This window comes from Stegostoma tigrinum, chromosome 20 (assembly GCF_030684315.1).
Source record: "Stegostoma tigrinum isolate sSteTig4 chromosome 20, sSteTig4.hap1, whole genome shotgun sequence".
Lineage (NCBI taxonomy): Eukaryota > Metazoa > Chordata > Chondrichthyes > Orectolobiformes > Stegostomatidae > Stegostoma > Stegostoma tigrinum.
In genome coordinates, this window is record NC_081373.1 from 38,603,687 (window position 1) to 38,618,390 (window position 14,704).

General features: G+C 39.5%; 1 protein-coding gene across 3 annotated transcripts in view; it reads left to right on the top strand.

Moving 5' to 3' along the window:
• Positions 1-14,704, top strand: part of LOC125461849 (inositol polyphosphate-5-phosphatase A) — a 499,445-nt gene that overhangs the window by 347,588 nt on the left and 137,153 nt on the right. For all 3 annotated transcript variants that reach the window (XM_048551135.2, XM_048551134.2, XM_059653108.1), the window contains exon 8: positions 3,612-3,731. In XM_048551135.2, the coding sequence (XP_048407092.2) occupies positions 3,612-3,731 (120 nt within the window). The remainder of the gene's footprint in view (positions 1-3,611; positions 3,732-14,704) is intronic.

Below are 14,704 nucleotides of genomic sequence, written 5' to 3' on the forward strand. Positions count from 1 at the left end.
CTTTTCGTTCTTCCTTAAATGTAACAGGTCTATCATTTTTGGCTCATTATGTCATTTCCTTGGACCATGTCAGAAAGATTGAACAGTACAAAACTATCAAGCATTCCTAATGTGGTCTAATTACTGACAACAGATAGACCAGTGCTGTTCAATGCTAGATTAATCATTTGACCTGGATAGTATGATGGAAAGTTAACCTTCACCCCTTAAATAGAGTCTGCATTGTGGCTAATGTCATGGCTGAAGAGAGTCTGATCTGAGATGAATAGTGCAGAACATGGAAGAGACTCGGTTCCAAAACTTTTGAACATGGTATGAAAAGCTTTGTTAGAAGAGGAAGAAAGAAAAGAAGAGAGCAGCAGGGTGGCTCATTGGTTAGCATGCTGCCTCACAGCACCAGGGACCTGGGCTCAATTCCAACCTCGGGCAACTGTCTATGTGGAGTTTGCACATTTTCCCTGTGTCTATGTGGATTTTCTCCAGATGCTCTGGTTTCCTCCCACCAAAGATGTGTAGGCTAGGTGGATTGGGCATACTAAATTGCCCACAGTGCTCAGGGATGTGTAGATTAAATGGGTTATAGGGAGATGGGTCTGGGTGGGATGCACTGAGGGTCAGTGTGGACTTGTTGGGCTGAACAGCCTGTTTCTACACTGTAGGGATTCTATGATCTATGATATGAGATGTCATGCACCTACAGGGATAGGGGAACAAGCCGTTGAGAACTTTGGCCAAAAGACAATGAGAACAAGTAGTTGTATGGGACAGTATCAGGAGGTAAAACACAATGATCCAAACGCACATCATTGTGCTTTGATCATTTAATGAACTTGAGCTTAAACACTGGACTAGTGATGAGATCTGTGTATGATGAGACACAGGACATGAGTGAGCTATAGCCATAACAGTGCCCACCACCTATGAGGCCCAATCATCTAACCTTGTAAGGAATGGACAATTTTCATGGTGTTGAACTGTTTCTTTCTTCTTTATTCTCTTCCTTTCTTCTTTCTTCTTTTCTTAAAGACAATGACTTTTGAGGGAGCTGCCTCAATCTCTATTTGTAACATCAACAGGTATCAGTTGGAGTCAACATCTGAGAATGCTTAATTCCCTTTTCTTCAGGAATTCCAGTAATTTCCCACTAATGTTTGGTCCTGACGTCGAGACAAGCCCCAGTACACATTCCAGATTAGTAAGTGTGCATTTGTGGAACCGGAATAGAAGATCGAACTCCTGAGCTTGAGTCCCAGCATGGCCCGTTCTGGAAATGCATTCAATAAATTTGGGAACTTTTGGGAAGGCAGAAGAAAAACCATATAGTTATGACAGCTACACAGGTTCATTAGATAGTAGGAACTGCAAATGCTGGAGAATCTAAGATCACAAGGTGTAGAGGTGGATGAACACAGCAGGCCAAGCAGCGTCAGAGGAGCAGGAAAGCTGATGTTTCGGGCCTAGACCCTTCTTCAGAAACCTTCACAGGCTCATTACTGTCGTTGGGGGAAGAGGTATTGTTACCTTGCCACATGTGGAATTGTGTGACAATAAGCCCTTGTTATGTGGCTGCCTAATAAAGGTCTCTGACATTGCATTGCAAGTTGCCCAAAGGATGGGCAACAGCTTGCAATCCTGATGATAAACTTGACCAAGAATGTTATGTGCCATTTTGGCCGCCTTATCTGAGGAAGGATATTCTTAATATAGAGGGAGTGCAGGGATGGTTTAGCAAATTGATTCTTGAGATGAGAGGACTGACATATGAGGAAAGATTGAGTCAGTTAGGTTTGTATTCACTGGAGTTTAGAAGAACAAGGGGTATCTCATAAGACCTGTTACATTCTAACAGGACAGGACAGGTTAGATTCAGGAAGGATAGCGGGGGAGTCCAGGTCATAGTTTAAGTATAGGGAATAAACTTTCAGTACTAAGGTGAGGAAAAAATTTCTTCAGTCAGAGAGTGGTGAGCCTGTAGAATCCACTACCACAGAAATTGGTTGCGGCCACAATATTATATGTTTTCAGGAAGGAGGTAGATGTAGCTGATGTGGCTAAAGGCATTAAGGGATGGGTGGGGAGAGTGGGATTAGGATATTGAGCTCGAAGGTCAGCCATGATCATAATGGCTCAGCAGACTGTGGGAAATGGTGCATCCCTATTTCCACAGGTCTAGCAAAAATAATGGCTTGCTACATGTCAATTTCTCACATGTAAGTAGCGTGCCACAGTAGGCCATCCTGGACTATGCCTATTATATACTCATGTCTGCTTTCCAGCAAGGACAACTGGGTAGCCACCAGGACCTAATCAGCCTGATTTTCTTCTTCCCACAGCAGCAGTGCCAGTGACTCAAAGCCAATTGTAGTCCATTCACTGTCACCTCATTTGAACTGAATGAAGTCTGAATGGGTCAAGGATTTTGTAGCTTCCTTCTCTGGGTTGAGCTACCCACAATGCGATGCATGCCCTAAATGTGTCTTTGTGAGAATGGTGCCCCCATGCTCATTTATTTGATCTTAATTTGTTTAAAAATGTGTTATTGGTTAATTTTGTAGAATATTCACTAGGGAGAGAAATCCATCAATTAGGTTTATAGGTCTAATCATTCTCTAGTCCCTTATCCCACATTACAATTTCATAATCAGCTCTGAATGGATGAAGCAGTCTTCATTACAGTGTTATCACAAATATCACCGTTGGATCACAATATTGAGTAGATTTGCATGTGGTTAAAGTGTAATGTGATTAAGTATTTTTCTTTCTAAGGTTCTTCACCTGGCCTGAAGAGGAATACACTTGTACTCCCTACCATTTAACTTTGGTATTCAGTTAATATCTTTCAGATCTGGAGCTCCTGTTAATGTTATTCTGTGCTCTTGATAAACTATAGAAAGATATTAAATGAAAGACTAAAAGGAATTCTTTTTAGCTGTTGGGATTTCTTAATGAATGACATTTCTTCTGCAAGGTGAAAACAATTTTATTTCCCCGTTTTCTTTGTATGAAAACTTTTGCCTCAGATCTCATAAATCCTTCTTCTCCAAGTGCTTCCAAATGCTGGCTTTAAAACACTTAAAATAATGAAGCTTGGTTTTACAGATTTTTAATAACACTTAATAAACTAATGCATGAAATGGCATATTTTTATGATTGTGTTATTCGTATTGTGAAGCTGCTGTCAAAAACCATGTGCATGGGGGTGCATTGTTTAGTTTTCATGGATTAGATGACAATAGCATTCAATATATAAGGTGTGAGCTGACAGGTATAATGAGGTTCCATCTGTGGAGTGATAGATATCAGAGTTTACTTACAGTATATTGTTTAAAAGCAATTCTCCATTAAAACAACAGAGGCAGTATGCTTAGCAAGCAAATATGAATTTTGTAAAGGAAAATGGGCGAGCATTATTTTTGAAAGAATTTTATTATTTTATTGACCATAATATTTAATCTCCATATGTGCAAAGGGAACGTTCCAAACTACAAATGTCTTTGTAAAGCTTCTATTATGGCAGTTTGATATGCAATGCTACCATTTTCTAAATTCTGTCATGATCGTAAGAGCACTTGCCTGATGATTCACTTCTGTGATGGTTATTTTCTTGACAGTGCCTTTGACTTGGTGAACATTCATCTTTTCCATGATGCTTCCAATTTAATTGCTTGGGAAACAAGCCCATCTGTCTACTCAGGAACCCGACAGAAAGCTCTCACTTACATACTAGATAGGTAAGAAGGATGAATACTTTACATTCTATGCACTGAAACCAGGTGACCTCTTAATTTATAAAATTATTTGCTTGGATGTGATAGCCAGAACCTAGAAGTCTTTATTTTATTTGGTTTGTGCCATTGTTTGGATCAGGTCCAGTACTGGGAGTTACTCTCAAAGAATGTCATCTTCCTAATAAGCATTCGGCATGTGTTCTTCATTAGAAGCACATAGCATAATGAGGAAAATTGCATTGAAATTCATCATTGCTCTATCTGTGTATGATGCCTTGAGATGAAAATAATGTTTACCCTCTTCCCCTCATCAAAACAAAAAAGCAGATGTTCCAACTACTTTTCGTGAAGACAGTGTCCCTTTAACTGGACGTAATTTTTAATGTATTGGTGATATATAATCAGCAAATTGCCAATTGAAAGGCTGCAAGGGGCAAGTAGTTCAACATCTTCAGACTTGTATTGGACTGACTGCCTGTCATACACTCAGCAGATTTAGTGGGTACAAAAATCAAATAGAGTGTACAACAGATCAAGCCATTGCTTGTCTCATGCTCCTCTATAATTGGAAGTTCCACCTGAGGTCTTAAAGCTTTGTTGTCAAGCTTTCTTTCTGAAGTCCCAGTATATCATGGTATTGTCAATGCAGGGTGTAGTGGAGGGGTCAGTGGTGCTGACACCATTTATGTCCACCTGGAACAAGAACTCAGCATCCTCTCTGCTGATGTGGCACCTGAGCATGTGCCTAACATGCATTGTTTTACTTGTTGCTCTGCTGCCCAGCCACTGAGGTGCTTCACCAGTTCATTGCACTGTCACTCCACTTCTCCTCTGGCCTGCTGCTCCATTGCCCTGTTCCTCTGCTGCTCCACTGGCTTTTGTCTCCATTGTGCCACTCTTTTACTATTTTACTTACGCACTGGCTTGCTACACAACTGCATTGCTGCACGGTTGCTCCATTGCACCGTTTCTCCATAAGCTCACCACTCCATTGCTCGATTGTTCCTCCACTGCCCTATCTTCTAGTTCACTACTGTACGACTCAGTCAGCTCACCGTCTGCTGCCCTGTTGCCCCATGGCTTGTTGTCCCGCTGTGTCTCTCTCTGCCCCGCTCTGTCTCGCTCTGTCCCACTCCCTGTCTGTCTGCTAATTGCTGCCTCACTGTCCTGTGGCCTATTGCCTTGCTGTCTCGCTGCTCTACATTCTCATTCTCTCAGTGCTTCAATGCCCCATTGACCCACCATCCCATCCCATCTTTTGACTCTCTGCTCTAACTGGCCATGTGAAACTTTGATTCTGAGCTAAGATATTAGGCCGGCACAATAAGATCACATAACATTTATAAGTGTGCATATTAGATAAATGCTTTAAAAATGTCACATTTTATTGTTTCTTTGAATCACTCAATGGTAAGGATAGTCCTAGACTTTGCAGGAAGTTATCTGGAGCGTCTCTGGCAGTGCTGCCATGGGCATTATGACCTGCCTGAGTGGTGAGTGTTGCCCTGTAGTAGTAGTGGCAGTAAACACAGTCACTGTGAGTACAACATAAGTATTTTTGAAGGAGCAGTAATTCCAGGTTATTCTGTTAACCTTCACTATGTCTGGCAAACAATTAAGCTGTGCCCCTTCTAAATATGGAAATGAACCAGTAAAAAGCTGAATACCGTTGGGGCAGCTTTAATTTTAACAGAGCAGAATGACAATAAGCATAAAGTAATGAACTGTGTTAAAATTAATAATATCAGCTGCCTTAAAACTTTGATGCTTGACTACAGTTTTTTTTTGCTAAGAGCAACTTCAAAAAGGCTCAGTTTTAAAAAGGACCAACATGACTACAACCTACCAAAGGTTTTCTTTGCAGAATTTTAGACAGTCCTGGCCCTGTTAAGATCAGTTTAATTTCTGCCACATATTTTCTAAATGAATTATTCTATTTCTGAAATCCATTCTATCCATTTTGCTTTTGAGATTTTAGACTACCTCAGGTGACGATACTGGTTAAACAATGAATGCCTTCGCACTAGATGTTTATTAGTAGTAGTTAAATTGGGACATTTAGCTGGTTTATAATCCAAAGCTTTTATTAAAAGCAAGAAAATTTCTATCTTTATGTGTCTCCACGTACAAGATGCTGAGAATTTGTTATTTGCTTTTATTGTGGAGCTCTATGATAATGAAGTATGGTTGACACTGTGCATACCTACTGTTGTTTCTTTGTACAATGTGAAATGAATGAGCTTACACTGGCATTTAATATCCTCTTTGATCAGAACCTGTTAAATTTCTTCTGTGAGTTGCTTGCATTTGCTCCAGAATCTTTATCAGTCGTATTTTATTCATGTAGCATTGCAGGCTTTGATTTTAAATGTACCGTTTTGGGAGGGCATGCTTATTCCCAGAAAATACATGATGCAACCCCACCCCAGCAGCTGCACAGCTCTCACTGTTTTTTTGTGGCTGTGAGGCATAAAGTGCACAAATTCCAGTTTGGATATGCAGAGCACCTCATTAATGCAATTAAATCTGTCTCCTACCAATTGATTGGGAGCCCAATTTAACTTTAACTGGTCACAGGCTAAGAGCAACTTCAAAAAGGCTCAGTTTCCAAAACTCAGCGGCAAAACTGAGATGATAGCTGCCCCTTCTAGAAGCTAAGTATTTTTTCTTGCCATTCTTGTAGGCCCAGGAGGACCATGTGTGCTTCCTGGATGTCATCATCAGCCATCACTCTGCCGATTGTGACCTCTCTATCTCTTTCCCCCTGCCGGGTGTAGCCAGCAGCCTCACATCGCAGACTGTCAACCAGCTGTTGGCTGGGAATTGAAATTGGGACTTGTTGATGTGACCTTGCCATTAAATTCTGCCGTTCCATGCTTTCACATTCCTTGACTCTCTTCAATGTCTTCTTCTAAGAATTATAGAAAGGTGCTAGATGCACTAATGATATCAAAGTACTTGTAGAATTCCTGACCTTTCAGTATAGTCTGTGCATCCTAAATTTCTCATTTGTTTCTCTTTTATACGGTATTAGGGAGATTACCTCCCTCCATCTTACTTCCACTTGGAAGCATTGACTTGCTGCTCATTACTATACTCATATGATTAATCTGCAGCACTTAATCTCAAAGAGGCCAATCATTCTCTAAAGAGCCAATCTTAGTCCTGTGTTCCAGCAATAGACAAATTTGAATAATGTTACTGCTGCAAAAACATAATCCAGTCCCCAAATTGATACTTGATCATTTTAGTGTCTTGTGAGGGTTTATCATTCAGATTTCTGAGAGTGTAGTATGTAGGTGGTCACTCCTCTGACAGTGGATGCTGCGATGTTCCCAGCTTTGTTTAGCTTCTCTTATTCTCATTCTTCTCTTAATTTGTTTTATTTCTTGATATTGTTTATGTTTCCGCCACCATGATTCGGTTGGTCACACACATGCCTCCAAATCACAGGATCCTAAGATTAATCTGACTCCAGAACTTAACTTCAAAAACTAAGATTGATCCTCCAGTCCATTACTGAACCAATAATGCACTGTTGAAGGTGCCACCTTTCAGGTGATATCTTAAACCAAGACCCCATCTGTGTGCCTGGCTGGATGTAAAAGGTCATTAGATTAGATCACCTACAATGTAGAAACAGGCCCTTTGAAGCATCCCACCCAGACCCATCCCCCTATAACCCACACACCCCTGAACATTACGGGCAATTTGGCATGGCCAATCCACCTAGCCCGCACATCTTTGGACTGTGGGAGGAAACCAGAGCACCCAGAGGAAACCCATGCAGACAATATGCAAACTCCACAATCACCCGAGGCCGGAATCGAACCTGGGTCCCTGCCACTGTGAGGCTGCAGTGCTAACCACTGAGCCACTGTGCCACCTGTGGCACTATTTCAATGAAGAGCAGGGGAGTTATCCGCAGCATCCTGCCTAATATTTACCACTCATCAGTTTGGCTAATTATTATCACACTGCTACTTGTGGGAATTTACAGAGTATAAATTAGCTCCTCATTTCCACATTGCAAAAGTGACTGCGTTTCAAAACTGCACTTACCTCATAGTTTATTAGGTACTTTGAGACATCTGGTTGACATGAAGTGCATTGTATAAATGCAAGTTTTTCTTTTCTCTTGTCTCTTTCGCTCCCACTATCAGCTCCAAAAGCATCCATTTCATATCCGTGTACTGAGGAACGGCGACTGGACTCAAAATGTTAACTCTGCTTTCTCTGCACAGATGCTGCCAGATCTGCTGAGTTTTATCAGTAATTTCTGTTTTCATGCCCATTTCATAATTATATGGATTGAAATTTCCCCAAACAAATTGAGTGAAACTGTTCTGCAAGTTAAGGTGATTATAGATCACTTTCACTGTTATTGAACAACATGGTGAGTATTGCCTCCATTTGTAGGAAATTGACTCAACTAAAAGCACTGTTTGAACTGCTGTTAAAGCATATCAAGCCATGTGCAATGTTGACCCCAACTAGTGACAACTATACATGCGTATTGAACTAAAATTGTTCATGGCGCAATTGATTAGTTATCATTTAGATCTATTTGCAACCAGTTTTCTCTTTGTTCCGGGATTTCTTGTACAAACTGACACAAAAATTCATGTGTCATATGGGCAATTGCAATTAACTAAGGTCTCAAAACTATAAAAATATCAAATTTGACCCTAACCTGAATTTTATGTAAGCAGCTCTCGGTTTAATAGAATCAGGACAGAGTTGGCAATTTTAATACGCGTTTTATGAGGCCAGTGCCTTAAATCTAACCTGCTTAACAGGTTCAACCCGGGCCTGAGAAAATCTGACAGAATATTTCTGTGGAGATACCTTCAGGAAGAAATGAGTTCCTTCATAGCAGTGCTTGTGGGCCAAGAGCAGCAGAACTGTTTCTGCTTATCCATGACTATTCTCCACTTTACCCTACCTTGAATCAAAACATTTTTGTATTCAGGTGTCAGTCCCCTTACCCCCAAGGAAACAAATCTGTCAGTCAGGCATCTTCCAGATGTGCAATCTGCAATAAAAATGCTGTGTTGTTGATTAAAGCATTCTTGTGTGACTGGGGAGGAGTCGAGTTGGCAACGGAGTGCAAAATTCGTGCTAGGCTGTACAGAGGTAAAAGGTGGAAACATCTCTTTCATAGAATGGGCTGTAGAAATCTGGAGCTCTCCCCCCACAAACTCATTGAGGCTGGGCTACTAGAGCTGGAAATCAATACTCCCTGACTTGATGAACAGCTACATATATGACTTTCAGGACTTCTGATCATTTTTTGTTCACAAGAATTTTACGATTGAATTGTGTTAAAGTATTAGGTTTTAATACAAAACAAATGCACACAATTTTGAAAGCTGCAGAACTTGAAGGAGTACATTCAAACCAAATGGACTAGATTGTTGATTGCCACAACTGATGTATTTATGCCTCATTGTCCCATCTCAAAACATTATTACTAAGAATGATTTCCATCCACTTTAAGATCAACAGGAAATATTCCCCTTAAAACCACACTCAGAAACTTGTGAGATGAAAGGAATTGAGAGTGAGTGGATTTAGAGATAGAAAATAGGTTTTATTTCAAATCATTAGTAAGGAGAAACCTCTTTGTCCAGAGAATGGGTAGAATGTGGAAGTTGTAAACCACAAGGAATGGCCAAGGCTGCTTGTACTGATGCATTAAAATAGAATCTAGATTCAGACTTGATCATGATTCATGCACACAGACCCCCAAGACCCATGTTCTGCAGCTCCCAGAATTTAAAGAATATTCCGCTCCTCTATTCCTCCTGCCAAAGTACATAACTTCACATTTTCTTCCATCATGTTTCTTCTGCCAAGATTTTGCCCACTTGCCTGTACCCCTCTGTAGCTCTTTGTGTTATTAAACCACTTGCCTCCCTATTTATTTTGTGTAATTCACAAACTTAGCTATAGTATTTTTATTTCCCTGTCCATCTCGTTAATATACTTAATAAATAATTTCACCCCAGCACTGATCTCCACTAATAAACTAATTGCCATTCTGAAAATGTCCCCTTTATCCCAGCTGTTTGTCTTCTATCACTTGGCCATGCTAAAAAGTCTAGCCCCAACATAATGAGCTCTTAGGTAGCCTTATGTGTGGCATCTTATCAAATTCCTTTTGGAAATCCAAATATATTATACCTGCTGGTTCTACTTTATCTATTCTGCTTGCGACCTCCTCAAATAACTCTAGCAAATTTGTCAGGCATGATTTCTGCTTCATGAAGCCATGCTGATCATATTATGCATTCCTAAAGTTTCTGATATTGCATCATTTATAATGGACGTTAACATTTTCCTAATGACAGATATTAAGGGAACTGGCATACAGCTACTTGCTTATGTTTCTGTCCACTTTTGAAAAAAGGTGTTACATTGGCAGTTTTCTACTCATCTAGGACTTTTCCAGAATCCAAGGGTTTTTTTCAAATATTACTACCAGTGCATCCATTATCCCTGCAGCTTCTTATTTTAGTGTCCGAGGTACAAACTGGATCCATGTTGTGCTTTATTAAGATTTATATCCATCAGTCGTTTTTTTTTTCAAAACATACTGCTTCAGTGCCTAAAAGCAGCAGATGCAGATATTTTAAAACAAAAACCTGCTTTTTGTATTATCTTGATGTTGGTGCTGTTGAGTTAACTATTGGTAACTTCGGTGAAATAAAAGCTGTTATTTTGTTAATATTAATAAGTTCATAACCATGAATTCCCTACAACTGTTTTCAACACCACTGATTGTTTCTAATTAAAATGACACAGAGGAAGGCAGCTGCAATTACAATCAGTGTGATAATTATACAACTGACATTAAAACTACTCACCAAATGTAATTCTATCCATTTCTAACCAGCATTTGTTCATAAGTAGCGATTGGATATTCAGCATTGTCAGTTCAATTAGCACGGACAGTGCTGCCGTCAGAAGGATTCTTTATTACTATCTTATGTGCATTTTATTATCGCTGCTTGTGTTTAGCCTGAAATTAAGTCATACAAAATCTGATACACATCTGATCTGTGTAGCCTGAAATGCTGCAGCCCAGCTCTAATCCAGTATTTCTTTTGAAGCACACAGTCAATGTTGACAAGGAGGTCTCAAATGTATAGCACTGCTACAGGCACATATTATACAACCCAAACACAAATCAAGTGCTGTGATGTAGAAATGATAGCAATCTCACTGGTTTATGGATTTAAGTTGATGTGAAAACTTGTCCTAACATTATAGCTAATAATATTCACACTCCATTAGGTCTATACTTTTGTTTGGGACTTTTTGCCTTCCTTGTCAATAAATTATATTTAATGCAACCATGTCAAGAAAAAAATTACTTGTATTAAGCCAGCACACTTCACAGGCGTCTGATATCTCAAAGCACTGAAGGAAACTTATGAAGTATAGTCACTTACATAATGTAAAAAATGTGGCAGCAATTTGATATGTCTGAAGTTCCCAAAAACAGCAATGTGATAGTGACCAAATGCAGCAAACTTTGTTTTAGCTGGCACCTTCTTAACTGCCATGCTAATAATTTTATTATTTTGTCCAATTATTATAGTTTGTAATGTATTTACCTCAATGTAAATGCATTTGTTATTCAATTGAATGGCTACATAGAATATCAACAGATGATTCAATTTCAAGTCAGTTTCACCTCCAATAACCAAGGTCTTTTCCCCAAGGTAGGAGCATCCAAACCTAGAGGTCAAAGTTTAAAGTCAGAGGGGAAAGTTTTAAAAGGGACTTGAGGGCCAAGTTTTCACACAGAGGGCAGTGCATGTATGGAACAAGCTGCAGAGGGAGGTGGTGGAGGCGGATGCAGTTAACATTTAACCGACATCTGAATAGGAACATTAATAAGAAAGGTTTAGAGGGATATGGACCAAACACTGGAAAATGGGACTCAATTATTTAGGACATCTGATCTGCGCAAATGTGTCGGACCAAAGGGTCTTTTTCCATGCTGCATAACTCTATGGCTGTATGAAATACCTCGATCTACTGCGATGTCTGAGGAATCAGTTGAGGGTGCAAGTGAGAAGGCTGTCAGTTGGTAGGTTTTACTTAAGGCAAAGTTGCATTATTATTTAAGTGATTTATGATATAACTGAAGTATAACAGTGGTGCAACCCCCTGAATTATATTTCTACCACTTCGTGTGCACTTTTACATTGATTATCTGGACCTGTTGATGATCCAAATACTTGATCAACTGGCATACTCCTGGTCTCATCGGTGCCTGTTAATATAAAGTTTTCTGTAATTATTCTAGTGATGTTGATTGAGAGATAAATATAGTCTGGGGCAGCGGAGACAGCTCTCTTGCTTTTCTTCAGAATGATGTCATGAAGTCTTTTACATCCAGCTGAGAGAGAACACTGACAGACATCAGCTTGAAGAACTCATCTGAAAATACTGTAATTCTGCCAGTACAGCATTCTCTCAATAGTTCACTGGAGCATCAGTCTTGATCTTGTGCTTAAGTCCTGGAGTGATCTTGAAAATGGAATTCTATGACTCAGAGGCAAGAATGCAACCAACTGAGCCATGGTGGAAACTACTTTAAAGATTACTTGGGTGGATTTTCGTTGGAAACAGTGTGAGTCAAGATTGTCCACAAAACAATTCTCTGGAATAAATTTTTAACTTGGGCATTTGACTCTGGTATCTCTTTATTCTCTGGCTGTCTCAACAAGGCCAGAACTGAGGGAAAGGAAAAATCTATTATTTGATCCCAAGAACAGCCAGAGATAGCCCACCCACAAAACAGGGAAGAACAATAGCAGGTCACGAAGTGGATTGTCTCCCAGGTGGGACAGATACCTGGGGAAGCAGAGGATTGAAGTTTCCATGTACATCCTGGTAACTGACCTCCACTACCAAAGTATCACTATCATTGGATCCAATTGATCATATAGAATTTTAATTAGTATTTACACATAAATATAGCAGTATTAAGATTAACACTTGGCAAGAACAGAAATGAAACCATTCAAATTTAATTGCTTGATTGCTCTGTACCTGTCAAATGGAGAAAATTGAATTTTTAAAAAATGGTTTAATGAATAGTAATGATTAAATAGTTTAAAACATCCTATTTGATGTCGCTAAATGTACTTTTTTTATATATTTAGTGAAATAAGTTATATATAAGGCAGGAAATAGGAAACTTTATTCCAGATTCTCCTGTATATACACTGTTGTAATAAATGGAGTAGTTTTGAAAAAGTTACATGGGCCTCAATGTTGCATATTCAGAGTGCTTACATTGGGAGAAGCAGAGACACATCTAAGAGCAATTGAACATGAGTTTACAAGTCTGCTGCCTTACTTCTGTCTGTATTCAGTAATAGGAATGAGCTGATCTGATAATCATTCTTTTTCAACCAAAGGGAATTAAACCATGTTTAAAAGTCCTCAGTGCTTTTTAAACTTTATTTCCCATTTGAAAGGTGTAATATTCTATCTCCTGTTGATGTGCTGTGGTGAGAGATCATCACTGCACTAATGAAAAGTTCTGAAATCATAAGGTTCGCATGTGGTGCTGTGCAATTGATTGCATTGCATTAATGTCAATTGTGCAGCATAAAACTGTGGTGTAAATTATACAGAACTCTCCAGTAATCAAGTGGTAATTGAGTCAGAGGGACAATCCTCTCATACTTCTTGAGAGTAGAAGTATCCATATCAGAACTATATTTGGAAGCATTTCCAAGTGTCTGACCAAAATTGTGAAAGAATTGCAAAAGATTAATTGACAGGCTAAAGAAGTTTAGACGATGGTGCTGTCTCCTTTTAACAAATGACTCCCCATTTAGGACCTCCCACAATGTACTCGGAGGTTTGTAGTATTTTTCACTTTTGGGTCAGGAGTTTTATAATGTATATCATTAGAATGTGACAGCACCAGATCTGGCAAAATCATTTGTCTTTGGAGAAAGTAGATTTTATGTTGCGCGACTATTGTGGGCTTCATTTGCACAAATCAATTATTCTGACTGATCATCCAGCCGCGGATCCGGACCTCCATCATGAACGGTGGCAGGGAGACATAATAGGAAAGCTCTGTAGAGCAGTGAATAATGGGAAACCCCTTTCATCAGTGCAGCTAACCTTTTGGCAGCCACCAGCAAACTCTATTCTGATCCACTGATAGAGGGGACAATACACTGGGCTCAGTTTGAATGAATCCTGCCACCAACAGTGTAGCCATTCAGAGGTTTTGGGAACCATCTTTGGCCATTGTTTATTATTACTCCCGCCAACAGTAGGAAAGAGAAAGTGAGACCATCTATGGTGTAAACCTCTTTTTCAGTTTTAATCTCTCTTAAAAGCTGTGTAGATCTACATTTCCAGCTGAGCTACTGTAGCTATGTGATGTCAGATAATCACACAAGAGAAGTTTCAAGCTGGGCTTTTGAATTACTTATCTGCACGAACTATGGCAGCTTTAACCCTATTCAGAAAGGAGTGATTGTCTTCTCTCAATCCTTTCAACTATCGTAAAGCACTGTTTTAGCACCAAAGTTCTTCCTGCTAGTGGTGTATGTGTAAGCAGTTTTAGAAGAGGTAATTTAGGCAGATTTCTATAGGGGATATCACAACAATGTAATGCCTGGACAACTTGGGAACCTAAATTATTCTATTTCTTGCTGTTGAGCTCTTGAACATTGGCTCAGCTGAGCCTTTTAGTTTAAAACCATTTAAGATGGTTGACTACTGGTACCACTGAAGCGGGGATTATGAACTTGAGATTTCTGATTCACCTGTACCTTTGCTCTGCACTTGTTTCATTCTGCATCATACTTCTAATAACAGAGCAACCCAGGATAATTGCTGACTTCAATGTGCCAACTATTGAAACTTCCTGAAATTGTCCTGTGTATTCAGGTCTGTGTAGCTAGATTTCTATAAAGTGACAGTACTCT